Source organism: Scardinius erythrophthalmus, assembly GCF_964197995.2.
Source record: "Scardinius erythrophthalmus genome assembly, chromosome: 1".
Lineage (NCBI taxonomy): Eukaryota > Metazoa > Chordata > Actinopteri > Cypriniformes > Leuciscidae > Scardinius > Scardinius erythrophthalmus.
In genome coordinates this window covers 13,962,853-13,976,651 of record NC_138221.1, presented here as the reverse complement: position 1 = coordinate 13,976,651, position 13,799 = coordinate 13,962,853, and the positions used below count along the sequence as shown (strand labels likewise).

The 13,799-nt window shown below is 37.3% G+C and overlaps 2 protein-coding genes across 2 annotated transcripts; both read right to left on the bottom strand.

The window, feature by feature from the left end:
• Window positions 1-950: 950 nt before the first annotated feature.
• Window positions 951-4,036, bottom strand: LOC308698238 (uncharacterized protein). Its single transcript, XM_081378160.1, has 2 exons — window positions 3,908-4,036; window positions 951-2,151 (listed from the first exon to the last, which is right to left on the bottom strand). Exons 1-2 carry the CDS (start codon window positions 3,963-3,965, stop codon window positions 983-985), a joined length of 1,227 nt encoding a protein of 408 aa, XP_081234286.1. The 5' UTR covers window positions 3,966-4,036; the 3' UTR covers window positions 951-982.
• A 4,705-nt stretch (window positions 4,037-8,741) lies between these two features.
• Window positions 8,742-13,432, bottom strand: LOC308686960 (uncharacterized protein). Its single transcript, XM_081359096.1, has 3 exons — window positions 13,264-13,432; window positions 11,517-12,529; window positions 8,742-9,349 (listed from the first exon to the last, which is right to left on the bottom strand). Exons 1-3 carry the CDS (start codon window positions 13,319-13,321, stop codon window positions 9,344-9,346), a joined length of 1,077 nt encoding a protein of 358 aa, XP_081215222.1. The 5' UTR covers window positions 13,322-13,432; the 3' UTR covers window positions 8,742-9,343.
• Window positions 13,433-13,799: the final 367 nt, after the last annotated feature.

The following is a 13,799-nucleotide window of genomic DNA, read 5'->3' as shown; positions in this document are numbered from 1 at the left end:
AACGCAAATGGCAAATGGATTTTTTGCACCCACATTTGAACCTGACTGTGTTAAACACACCGCATACTCAAGAACATCAAAGCAAATGCTCAGCTTACATTAATGTGTAATATCAGAAAAGAAAATTCAGCTTACAATTGTGTGTACATGTGAGTTTCTCTTTTTTTTATCAATCAAATCACAGGATTCTAGACTGTGACCATTTTTTGAGAATGTGCGAGTTAAAATTTTATGTGGTCGCATTTGTGCGAGTGCATGGTTATGTAGCCTACTACTCAGTTAAATTAATGAATTTTCCTGCATTGAACTTGTTTTAGCGCCCGCCAAAGTGAATTTTTGTCCCGCCAAAGTCTTATTTGATCGGTGAGTAAAGTAGATGAACTGCTGCTCTTGTGACAGGGCGCATGTGTATGAGGCGCCGGACTGGACAAAAGCAAAACGAACTGTACGAGCGAGCGACACTTTGGCGGGCGCTAAAACAAGTTCAATTTTGGTAAACACTTGAAGCGAAAACTATCATTAACTTGTTCAGAAAATTTAAATAGTCTGGCGAGGTGGGGCCACAGATTGGCACATTCCCGGGATGGACCTGCTGCGTCTTCATCCATTGTTTCGTCCATGGTTTCGTCTCTCATCTAAATCTGACCATGGAGTTGACTTTGGCGGAAAGCTGATGGTGATTGCTGATAGGCTGTCCCAATCAGTGGCGCCTGCACAATCCAATCACGTTTGAGAGGGAAACAACAAATTGAGGGTTTCCGAGATTTTTTTTTTTTTTTTTAGAAGTAACGGGTACTCACGGTTATGGATAGAAATGTAGTGGAGTAAAGAGTACAATATTTGCCTCTCAAATGTACTTGAGTAAAGTCATGAATACTCCCCAAAAATGATACTCGAGTAAAGTACAGATCCCTCAAAATTGTACTTAAGTACTGTACTCAAGTAAATGTACTCCGTTACTGTCCGGCTCTGATCATGGCTGTTAGGAATCTAACTTACACAAGAGAGACGTGTGCGGCTTCTCTCTGCTGTGGATCTTCTCATGTCTTTTCAGATCTGCTGATCGACTGAATCTCTTGTCACAGTGTGAACACTTGTAAGGTTTTTCTCCAGTGTGAATCCCCTGATGCAGTTTTAAATGTGCAGCTGTAATAAAAGTCTTCTCACACTCAAAGCACATGTACTCTCTCACACCAGTGTGAATTTTCTGATGTTTATGTAAATATGAAAGCACTGAAAAACTCTTTCCACATACAGAACATGAATGTGACTTCTCCTTCGTATGAACTGCCTTCAGGTGTGACTTCAGGTGTGATGTACAAAGAAATGTTTTGCCGCATTGATCACAAGTGAACGGCTTCTCTCCTGTATGAACTCTCGTGTGAATCTGAAGTTTTTGTTTGTCTGTGAATCTCTTTTCACACTGATCACATGCGTACGGCTTTTCTCCAGTGTGGATCCTCATGTGTCTCTCAAGGTTAGTTTTTTGAGTGAAGCTCTTCCCGCACTGATCACACGTGACCGGTCTCTCTCCTGTATGAACTCTCATGTGAAGCTTAAGATATTTTTTGTTTGAGAATCTCTTTTCACACTGATCACACATGAATGGTTTCTCTCCAGTGTGAATTCTCATGTGAACGTCAAGAGTTTGTTTTTCTGAGTAACTCTTTCCACACTGATCACATGCGTACAGCTTTTCTCCAGTGTGGATCCTCATGTGGATCTCAAGATTTCGTTTGGTTGTAAAACTCTTTCCACACTGATTGCATGCATATGACTTCTCTCCAGTGTGGATCTTCATGTGAACATCAAGATGTACTTTTTGTTTAAAGCTCTTTCCGCACTGATCACACGTGTGCGGTCTCTCTCCTGTATGAACTCTCATGTGAATCTGAAGATTTTTTTTGTCTGTGAATCTCTTCCCACACTGATCACACTTAAATGGCTTCTCTCCAGTGTGGATCCTCATGTGGGTCTCAAGACTTTGTTTGGTTGTGAAACTCTTTCCACACTGAGTGCAGGTGAAAGATTTCTTGGCTCTTCTTTTCTTTAAAAATGTCTGTTTAGTCTTTGAGCGACTCAAAGGTTTTTCTCCAGGTTTGACATGATGTTCCTCCTCCACTTCACTCAGTTCTTCACTCTCCATCACGTCTGACATGAAAGAGAAAGAGTTATTTCCTTTTCAGTACAACAAAAATAATTCAAAGAGAGGAATATGAAGTGAAAGGACATAAAAAGAGCTCTGATGTAATAACAAAAAGTACTTTTCATAAATGAGGTACATTGATAATAATATATTTTTTTAAGATTATAGACACAAATCCCATGTTTCTGTAGAAAGAACTATTAAATATATTTGATCAATGACACAATTATCTAATGTAAAATGTAATTTATTTTACTTAAAACAATTTAATTATTACAGTCCTGTCACACTAGACTTTTAATCCCAATGACTCCCATTCATTCTCATGTGAACGTTGGACACCAGAAACACAAGTTTCGTTGCGTTCCAGTTCAAGTGGGAACGCCAATTAATTATTGGTCATTTATATCATAGTTTAAATAGACATTTGATTATACTATTAAACTCTTTACATTATATTTTACCGGTGCGTTGCTGAAACAGCTGATGTATCTATTCAATGGCCATGAAGAGCGCTATGTAGAGTGTGTAGAGAGCGGGCTGCTATTAAATACATACCCTTCTTACACTAATATTAACAACTTTATAACACAACAATAAATAACTCACAAAACTAACTCTCTTTAATACTGCAAATACCATGTTGAGCATTTGATTCCCGAGATGCAGAATCACAGAATCCAGTCACTAATGAACTTACTGTATAAAAACAGAACGTCACAGAATTGTGGGATGAATAAATCAAAAGTAGGTCTGTACAAATAATCAGATATAGATACAGACTAGTGACTGTGAATATTAAAGCTCAAAAAGACTGCTGTTGAAATATGAAGTGTGTATGTTCTGCCGTGTCTGTGTGAAACAGCGCTGCAGTTTCTTCTAAAGAAACTAAAAATCTCAAAAACTTGCAAACCAAATATAAAACAGAGCTAAAATTATACTTGGTTTGATGACAAAAATGGTTTTGATTCTGAAGAGACTGCCGGTAAGAGGAAATGTTTGCGTTGCGCTATCTAAGCACTAATAACTGCGTTTGGTGGCTTCGTGTAAATGTGCGTGTTATGGACTTGGGTATTTATCATTGTTATTTTGGTATCTGTGATTAGGTTAGTGTTTAAATTGCTGAACCTAAACGCCTAGTATTGTTAACAATCATTAAAAAAAGTATATTATCAAGAAATGATTAATATATTCAGTTTGCTAAAATTAATGTTCTGTCTAAAATTCACTGTCTTAATGTGAAATCAATTCATTTGTTAGGATATTTAGTATGGTAAACATGGTTAAATTCCCTTCAAATGAAATACAAATCTGGTGATAAAAGCTAGCTCTTTGAAAACTTATTTGCTATGGTGTAAAATAGTTTTAATAAAAATAAATAGTATTGTGCAAACGCTTACTAAATTAAACCGGTATAAATTATGTACATTGTGAAATTGTGGTGGTTCAATTCATGTGCATTGCTGTAAATATTTACACTGCTTTGTTGTGTGTGGTTTTAAAGGTTTTTCACCTACTGAAAATACTACAATAAATTGAGAAAAGGCAACTTACGTCTCATTCTTGTGAGTGGAACCCAGTGTTCAATTCAGAAGTAAGGAACCGCTTTCAAGTGTGGGACCCGTGCAACTTAGAACATTTGACAATATCAACCTCCCTCTACTGAACATTTGTTGAAAATCTGTACCATTTCATAGTTGAACTGTTTATCTAAAAGTGATGTTCTTCAGCATCATGAATGAATGAAGAATAAACACCAACCTCTTTGTTCTTCAGGATCTTCAGTGTGTTTCATTCTGCAGGGTTCTGGATCACTCATGTTCTCACTGTCCTCTTTAATAAACTCAGTCTTTGCAGATTTCAGCTCTTCCTGATGCTCTGATGCTCGTCTTCACTTGCAGCTGATGGGAATTTACAACATTTATTGGAGAATTACAGTGGGAGGAGCTTCACTGATGATGCAATTGCTGTGGGAGGAGCTTCACTGACTGACCTGCAGTTTGGTTGGAGATGATCTGCCAAAACCAAAAATATATCAGTAAATAAGTTTATTTTTATGTAAAAAAAAAAAAAAAAAAAAACGCATTAAATGCAAGTAAACTGTCTATTTTAATGTTTAAAATATATTTTCAACTATAAAAAGCCATTATCAATGGAGCGCAGATATTGAGTCACCATGGCAACAGCGCCAGACAAAAAGAGGTCTTCATATTTCTCACCAGCAGAACTGGATGAGCTTCTGCAAGCATATGGAGACTACGAACATTATTATTATTTTTTACATATCAGCTCCAGCAGTGAAGGACAGAGAGTTAAATAGGGAGAAAATAGTTGCTCGAGTCAATGCGTACGTTTACATTTTAATTAGTTATACAGTGTTGGGTGTAATTAATTAGCAAGTAATCTAGATACTGTTATTTAATTAAAGGGATTACTCTTAATTCTTCTGTAATTTAAAGTAAAATCTGATGTAATTGCATTAGACTATAGAACAATTCTGTATATTTAACATACATTTTTAAAAGGTATATTTTTAATGTAGCCTTCTCCCTCTACACACTTTGGTCAGTTCAAGAATAATTCATGCAATTGTATATTGTTTATGTGAAAGCATTAAAAGCGCAGTTTCTTGTCTCTCCTTGTATTGTTCAAGTGGTTGAGGTTTATGTGATTTAGTAATTAGTAATAAGTAGACCAATACTTTCTAAAGATAGTCATTATTACATTAATCTAATTACACTGTTGAATGTGTCATTTGTAGTTAGTAATAACTATTTGTTATAATATCAGAGGTGAAACTGGAAGAACAATATATGCAATTTCACACATTTTTATTTCTAATATTATTCTGTTTCTTTATTTTAATAAGGGCAAATATCTAGAAAGTAGTAAAGAATTGTAAGAAAAGCATTTGAACAAAAAATAAAAGTAATATTTGTAACCAACAAATCCACTCAGTCTGCTGACACCAATGAAATGAGCTTTAAGTGTCAATTTACAGGAGATCTGAAGACATCAGCATAATAAATGAGGTGAAAACAGGAACTATTGTCATGAAATAAAGAGTGTTTTCAGCAGATCTGTTAATATTGATGAGCCTCAGACTATCAACACTCATTCAACAAGCCATTCAGGATCATCAGCAGATCATCTCACTTTATTCTGAGTGTTTGCTGTTAGAAACACATTATTTGAGTCAGGATACATGATAAAAGCCTGTTAAACTGCTCTAGTGAAAGAAAATACTGTAATTTCTCACAAAATGACATAAATAAAATGTCAAAACCACATTCCACTACAGCTAAATAACTACAGCGGCATATTATCACCTCTGTCAAATTTCTGACCATAATACTGTTCACTTGATCCCTATTTCCAAGACAGCCCTAAGCTGTTTGAGCTGCAACCAAACAGGTCAACAACTGGTAGCTGGTCAACAACCCCCTGGTTAAATCTATCGATGTATGGTCAGAAGACAGCGTAGACGCACTGAAAGACTGTTTTTATGCACAGACTGGGACATTTCTCTAGTGAGCGAAGCCTGGACCTTTCCTCAGAAGTTACCACAGATTACATACAATTCTGTTCTGACGCAGTGATCCCAAAACGGAATATAAAAGTCTTCCCAATAATAAGCCTTATATTATAAAGGAGGTAAAGGATTGTATTAAGAACAAAAAACAAAACAAAAAAACAATCAGGCATTTAGGATCAATGACCACTTAAAACTTAAAGGGACACTTCATTAGAAACCCAGTCATGTTTTTGAATGGTCATGCATTATTCCCTCATTATTTCAGTGTTACAGATCCTGCTTATAATGATGTAAAAATCCCATATATTTGTAGAGGAACATACACTCATTCCTCATTTTTCCAGGAGGTGGGACCCGTCTGCAGCAAAGAATTTCAACGATGCCTATTTCTCCTGGACGAAATCTCTGAATCAGACGAGGACACAGACGTTTGTGTTGGGAACCATCCCATTGTACTGTAAGGAGGGTACAGTTATAAGACCAAAGACCAGCTATGATGAAAGAAGACCAGGAGTCGTGAAGTTCAATCAAATAAGTAAAAATTTACTAAAGAATAGTTTGCAGTTAAATTGGTAGAGCCAGCGTCAAAGTCTCACAAGGAGGTCGCAAGCTAACTCTACCTTAGACAAAAATCATACACCAATCATACCTTTTCCAAGGACATACATTACATCAATATGTTATTTAAAATGACAATGAGTATTTTTGGGTCTGCACTATGATCCTTAAGATGCAACCCTGCAGGCATTAAAAGAACATGGCAGCAGCTGAAAATTATATATATATATATATATATATATATATATATATATATACACACACACTCACCTAAAGGATTTGTAGGAACGCCTGTTCAATTTCTCATTAATGCAATTATCTAATCAACCAATAACATGGCAGTTGCTTCAATGCATTTAGGGGTGTGGTCCTGGTCAAGACAATCTCCTGAACTCCAAACTGAATGTCAGAATGGGAAAGAAAGGTGATTTAAGCAATTTTGAGCGTAGCATGGTTGTTGGTGCCAGACGGGCCGGTCTGAGTATTTCACAATCTGCTCAGTTACTGGGATTTGCACGCACAACCATTTCTAGGGTTTACAAAGAATGGTGTGAAAAGGGAAAAACATCCAGTATGTGGCAGTCCTGTGGGCGAAAATGCCTTGTTGATGCTAGAGGTCAGAGGAGAATGGGCCGACTGATTCAAGCTGATAGAAGAGCAACTTTGACTGAAATAACCACTCGTTATAACCGAGGTATGCAGCAAAGCATTTGTGAAGCCACAACACGCACAACCTTGAGGCGGATGGGCTACAACAGCAGAAGACCCCACCGGGTACCACTCATCTCCACTACAAATAGGAAAAAGAGGCTACAATTTGCACGAGCTCACCAAAATTGGACAGTTGAAGACTGGAAAAATGTTGCCTGGTCTGATGAGTCTCGATTTCTGTTGAGACATTCAGATGGTAGAGTCCGAATTTGGCATAAACAGAATGAGAACATGGATCCATCATGCCTTGTTACCACTGTGCAGGCTGGTGGTGGTGGTGTAATGGTGTGGGGGATGTTTTCTTGGCACACTTTAGGCCCCTTAGTGCCAATTGGGCATCGTTTAAATGCCACGGCTTACCTGAGCATTGTTTCTGACCATGTCCATCCCTTTATGACCACCATGTACCCATCCTCTGATGGCTACTTCCAGCAGGATAATGCACCATGTCACAAAGCTCGAATCATTTCAAATTGGTTTCTTGAACATGACAATGAGTTCACTGTACTAAAATGGCCCCCACAGTCACCAGATCTGAACCCAATAGAGCATCTTTGGGATGTGGTGGAACCGGAGCTTCGTGCCCTGGATGTGCATCCCACAAATCTCCATCAACTGCAAGATGCTATCCTATCAATATGGGCCAACATTTCTAAAGAATGCTTTCAGCAGCTTGTTGAATCAATGCCACGGAGAATTAAGGCAGTTCTGAAGGCGAAAGGGGGTCAAACACAGTATTAGTATGGTGTTCCTAATAATCCTTTAGGTGAGTGTATATATATATATATATATATATATATATATATATATATATATATATATATATATATATATATATATATATATATATATATATATTTTTTTTTTTTTTTTTTTTTTGCTGTATACTCTAGACTATTTGTCTTGTATCCATATGCTAATTGGCACAATTAATAATGTATCTATCTGTCTGTCTGTCGTTAATATATATGCAATTTCACACATTTTTATTTTCTATTTCTAATATAATTCCGTTTCTTTATTTAAATATAGAATTGCAAATATCTAGAAAGTAGTAAAGAACTGTAAGAAAAGCATTTGACCAAAAAAATACATTTGTATTTGTAATTATCAAATTCCCTCAGTCTGCTGACACCAATGAAATTAGCTTTAAGTGTCAATTCACAGGAGATCTAAAGACATCAGCATAATAAATGAGGTGAAAACAGGAACTATTGTCATGAAATAAAGAGTGTTTTCAGCAGATCTGTTCATATTGATGAGCCTCAGACTATCAACACTCATTCAACAAGCCATTCAGGATCATCAGCAGATCATCTCACTTTATTCTGAGTGTTTGCTGTTAGAAACACATTATTTGAGTCAGGATACATGATAAAAGCCTGTAAAACGGCTCTAGTGAAAGACAAAACCGTTATTTATCACAAATTATCAATTTATCACATGGATCAGTGGTTCCCAACCTTTTTTTTAACCTTTAAGTTCATAGTAATTGTTCTGACTTCATGAAGCCTCATGGTGTGAATGAAACATAAAACTGACTAGAACAAACTCTTTGAAATGTATATATGATACTGGATATCAAGGGTGAAACGTCCCAGTCATGTGCCGGTGAAATATAATTAATTAGCCATTCAATTTTGAGAAAATTAAAACATGGAAAGCTCAAAAAGCAATCATATCAGGATGTTTCATGACTTTCAGATCTAGAATTATTCCTGATTTAAACAGAATCACCAGAAAAAAAAAAAAAAAAAAAAAAAAAAAAACAGACAATAAAAATTAGGTGTTGGATAAAAATTATAAAGTTTAATCAATCATTACATGACGCAATTACAAACATTATGTACAAGTGAAAGCAAATGAGACAGATCTCTCTCTTTACTGACTTATAGGAGCCAAAGCATGTCAAGAGAAGAAGAGAAGTAAAGTGTCCAGATTCAAAGGTACATGAAATTATATCTTGTGTTTGCGTGGAAGAGTAGAAGTGGAAGAGAAACTAGATGTTCTGATAAAAAACAATGATTCATGTCTCTCTTAAAAGTGTTATGGCTTCTTCTTCAGCTCCTGAACTTTTACCTTCAAAATGTTTATTTTTTTATTTTTTTTCCAGTGTGAATTTTCTGGCACTGTTTCAGTTCATCATCTGTAGTAAAGGACTTCAGGACTGACGCCCAATGAAACAGTTTACCACACTGATCACAGTTAAATGGTCTTTCTTCAGAATGAGAAGATGTGGTTTCAGAGCGAAAGTTCTTCCCAGTGTGAACTCTCATGTGAATGTGAATCTTCAGACTTGAATTACATGTGAAGTGTTTTTTACACTGAGGGCAGGAGACCTGAAGCAGTGACAGATATTTTGGCTTCTGTTTTTCCTTTCTTGTTCGCGTCCATCACGTCTAAAATAAACATTAAATCAAATGAGAGACAAACGTGAAATGATAAGTGAAGCTCAAAGTCAAGATCACTGATGAGTTCAATAGTTATTTTAATCTCATCAAATCTGGTCAACAACTGCTGTGCACGATTATGATCTATTTTAAAGGAACAGTTCGACTTTTTGGGACTTTAGCTTATTCACCGTATCCCCCAAAGTCCATACATCCCTTTTTAATCCCCGTGCGTGCTGCAAGTCTGTTTGACGCACCCACCGCTAGCCTAGCTTAGCACAAAGATTGGATGTAAATGGCTACAGCTAGCATACTCATCCCAATAAGTGACAAAATAACGCCAACATTTTCCTATTTATATGTTGTGATTTGTATAGTCACAGTGTGTACAAATAACTAGGTCATATGAGACACAGCCATTTTTTAAACGTTTAAATACTGGGAACTATATTCTCACAAGGCGAAGCACTGCTACTTGGGCGGAGTGATTAGCGCAGCACCCGAGAAGCGCCGTTCCGTCAACAAAACCAACGTGACTAACTAGCGAACATGATTCGTGATCATGGCTGACTTTGAGGAATTGTCAGAGGATTTTCTCAAAAATGAAAACTGCTCATCCCCCCCGCCGCTTATTTGTTACGTTACTGGGGCGATAGAGCGCGTTTGTGACGACACAATACTAACATTACAGTGGATACATGGAGCCCGGGAACAACTGTAATTGTAGTGTCACTAAGGTTACATTACATCTAGCTAATGGCACTGTAACAGTAGGCTAGTCATCTAAAAACATAACGGAAAACTTACCGCAGCCGCAGGTGATACACTTTGTCCTGTCTTTACTATCGATGGGATGGCCGTATCCTTCAGCACACGTTTCATGGTCCGTGTGGCAAATTCCATTTTTTCAAAATAGTCGTCCTCAGTGTAAAGTTCTGAGCAAACGTGATAGTCCTTGATGGTGTCTACAGGTGTGTTTGGATCTAACGTTAAATCCAGAGCAAGTAGCCATTGATTCATCAGGTCAGCGTTTTTGGTTGGAATTCTATGAAACATCATGGTATTACCTGGTCTCCCCTGTTTATTGTCGCAGCTCTTTACAATACAGCAAACACCCATGATTGTAAACTTTGCATTTACTATCTAGTAATTGCTGACTCTATTACTCCAACTCTGTGCGAACTCTCTGCTCCTCACCGCGCGCTTCTCGGGTGCTGCGCTAATCACTCAGCCCAAGTAGCAGTGCTTCGCCTTCTGAGAAAATAGTTCCCAGTATTTAAATGTTTATAAAATGGCTGTCTCATATGACCTTGTTATTCGTACATGCTGTGACTATACAAATCACAACATGTAAATTGGAAAATGTTGGCATTATTTTGTCACTTATTGGGATTAGTATGCTAGCTGTAGCCATTTACATCCAGTCTTTGTGCTAAGCTAGGCTAGCGGTGGGTGCGTCAGACAGACTTACAGCACGCACAGAGATGTAAAAGGTATGTATGGACTTATCTAACTCTGGGGGATACGGTGAATAAGCTAAAGTCCCAAAAAGTCGAATTGTTCCTTTAATGTCATGAAGATGATTTGTGTTATAAGTCCCAAGTTTGGTCATGAAACAATGTAAATCTGGTGAGCATCAACATGTCATAATAATGAGATACTTTCTCATAATGAAAATTTTATGTAATGATGAGATACTTTGGTAACACTTTATTTTGATGGTCCCTTTTGAACATTCTGTTGACTATAAGTAGCTTTGTAACTACATGTCAACTAACTTTCATTAGAGTATTAAAACAGTGTCTGCTTAATATCTACTAACTCTTTATTGTGATGCTCCTCCAACAGACACTACTGACTATAAGTAACTTTGCAACTACATGTCATCTTATTCTAACCCTAACCCTACCAGTCTACTAATACTCTACTAACACTCTAATGAGAGTTAATAGACATGTAGGTGCGACGCTACTTATAGTCAACAGAATAAGGGACCATCAAAATAAAGTGAAACCGATACTTTCTTATAATAATAACTCAGTGCCTCATAATAATGTGAAATGTGAATCCAATAGCAAGCAATCACCAAGATGTCCTGTTGCTCATCATGGCTGTTAGGAAACTAACTTACACAGAAGAGACTTTAATGCTCAGCACATAAAGATGAACTACTTACTGTGATCTTAGACTGTGATTGTTTTCCATTTGAGTGAGTCGCTGAAGACAACTGAAGGAACCTCTCTCCACATGGATCATGGTGATCCGGTTTCTCCACTGCATGGATCTTCATGTGTCGCTTCAGGTGACTTTTAAAAGAGAAAATCTCTCCACACTGATCACACGTGTGCGGCTTCTCTCTGCTGTGGATCCTCTCATGGGTTTTCAGATGTCCTGACTGACTGAATCTCTTGTCACAGTGTGAACACTTGTAAGGTTTTTCTCCTGTGTGAATTCTCTGGTGCAGTTTTAAACTGTCCGCTCTAGTAAAAGTCTTCTCACACTCAAAGCACATGTACTCTCTCACACCAGTGTGTGTTTTCTGATGTACTTTTAAATTTTGCAGCAGTGAAAAACTCTTTCCACACACAGAACATGAATGCGACTTCTCCTTCGTATGAACTGTCAGGTGTGTTTTCAGGGCTGATGCACAGAGAAATGTTTTGCCGCATTGATCACATGCGCAAGGCTTTTCTCCCGTGTGGATCCTCATGTGAGACTTAAGATGTTGTTTTTGTGTGAAATCCATCCCGCATTGATCACATGTGAACGGCTTCTCTCCGGTGTGGATCCTCATGTGAATCTTAAGGTATGATGATTGTGTGAAACTCTTCCCGCACTGATCACATGCGCAAGGCTTTTCTCCAGTGTGGATCCTCATGTGAATCTCAGTGTGTTGTTTGCGTGTAAATCTCTTTCCACACTGAGTACAGGTGAAAGATTTGTCTTTTCTTTTCTTTAAAAATGTATTTTTAGTCTTTGAGCGACTCAAAGGTTTTTCTCCAGGTTTGACATGATGTTCCTCCTCCACTTCACTCAGTTCTTCACTCTCCTCCTTCACTTCACTCAGTTCTTCACTCTCCTCCTTCACTTCACTCAGTTCTTCACTCTCCTCCTCCACTTCACTCAGTTCTTCTCTCTCCTCCTTCACTTCACTCAGTTCTTCTCTCTCCTCGCTCTCCTCCATCAGGTCTGAAGTGAAACAAAAATATTATTATTCATCAAAATAATACAAGAGAAAATAAATTAAGTGAAAGAACATTAAAGTAGACAACTGCTATAAAATATTACCATTTTTCTGTTTTTATTTTTTTTATTTTTTATTAATTAAATAAAGTTAAATAAAGTGAGTTTCCCTGTGTTCCAGTTCGAGTTTGGCAAACTCATTTCCCGCTCTGCTCTCTTTCAAAGTTATTTTTTAAGGAAATATAATTAGAATAACTTCTATAATTTATGGAAAATACAACTTTAACAGTAACTATGAATCATATTTTGCTTAAGCTCACAACCCTGTCAGCCATTTTGAAAAGTTAATTTACTTGATAAATTTTACTGTTTATTGCAACAACAAAAAAATTAGCTAAAAAGTTTATTGCTAAAATGTTGAAACTATACTGAGAAATATCCAACATTTGGTTAATACATTTGGTTTTTGAAATTCATAATTCATAAAACATTTGGTATATTCCAACATAGTTGCAAAAAAAAAGAAAAAGAAAAGTGAACCAGAGCTAAAATTATTCTTAGTTTGACCTCATGTTGACAATCAATATGAAAGTTTCTCAAACCTCCCACTACTGAACATTTGTTTAAAATTCAGTTCCTGTTCGATACTTGAACTGTTTATTTAAAAGTGATGAAGTGCTTGAATGTTTCTAACATGAATGTTCTTCAGCATCATGAATGAATGAAGAATAAACACCAACCTCTTTGTTCTTCAGGATCTTCAGTGTGTTTCATTCTGCAGGGTTCTGGATCACTCATGTTCTCACTGTCCTCTTTAATAAACTCAGTCTTTGCAGATTTCAGCTCTTCCTGATGCTCTGATGCTTGTCTTCACTTGCAGCTGATGGGAATTTACAGCATTTATTGGGGAATTACTGTGGGAGGAGCTTCACTGATGATGTAATTGCTGTGGGCGGGGCTTCATTGTCAATGTGACTGCTGTGGGTGGAGCTTCATTGACTGAACTGCAGATTGGTAGGGGGAGATGATCTGCAAAAAAAAAAAAAAAAGGCTTGTTTGAGATGAGCAAAATCTGCGCAGAAGCGATCACCGGTGATCAGTGCGAGATGCATGCCGGTTAGAAAAGTGTCCGAGTGCGGTCCGCCTTGCTCTAATGTCATGCTGACGTATGTCAAAAATATCTTGCGAGCGCAAGGCGCACGTGTCGGATTCTGCAGTCTAGCGCAGTTGCTCTCCACCGACTGCGCTGATCAAAAGCATGCTCATTGGTTTAAAC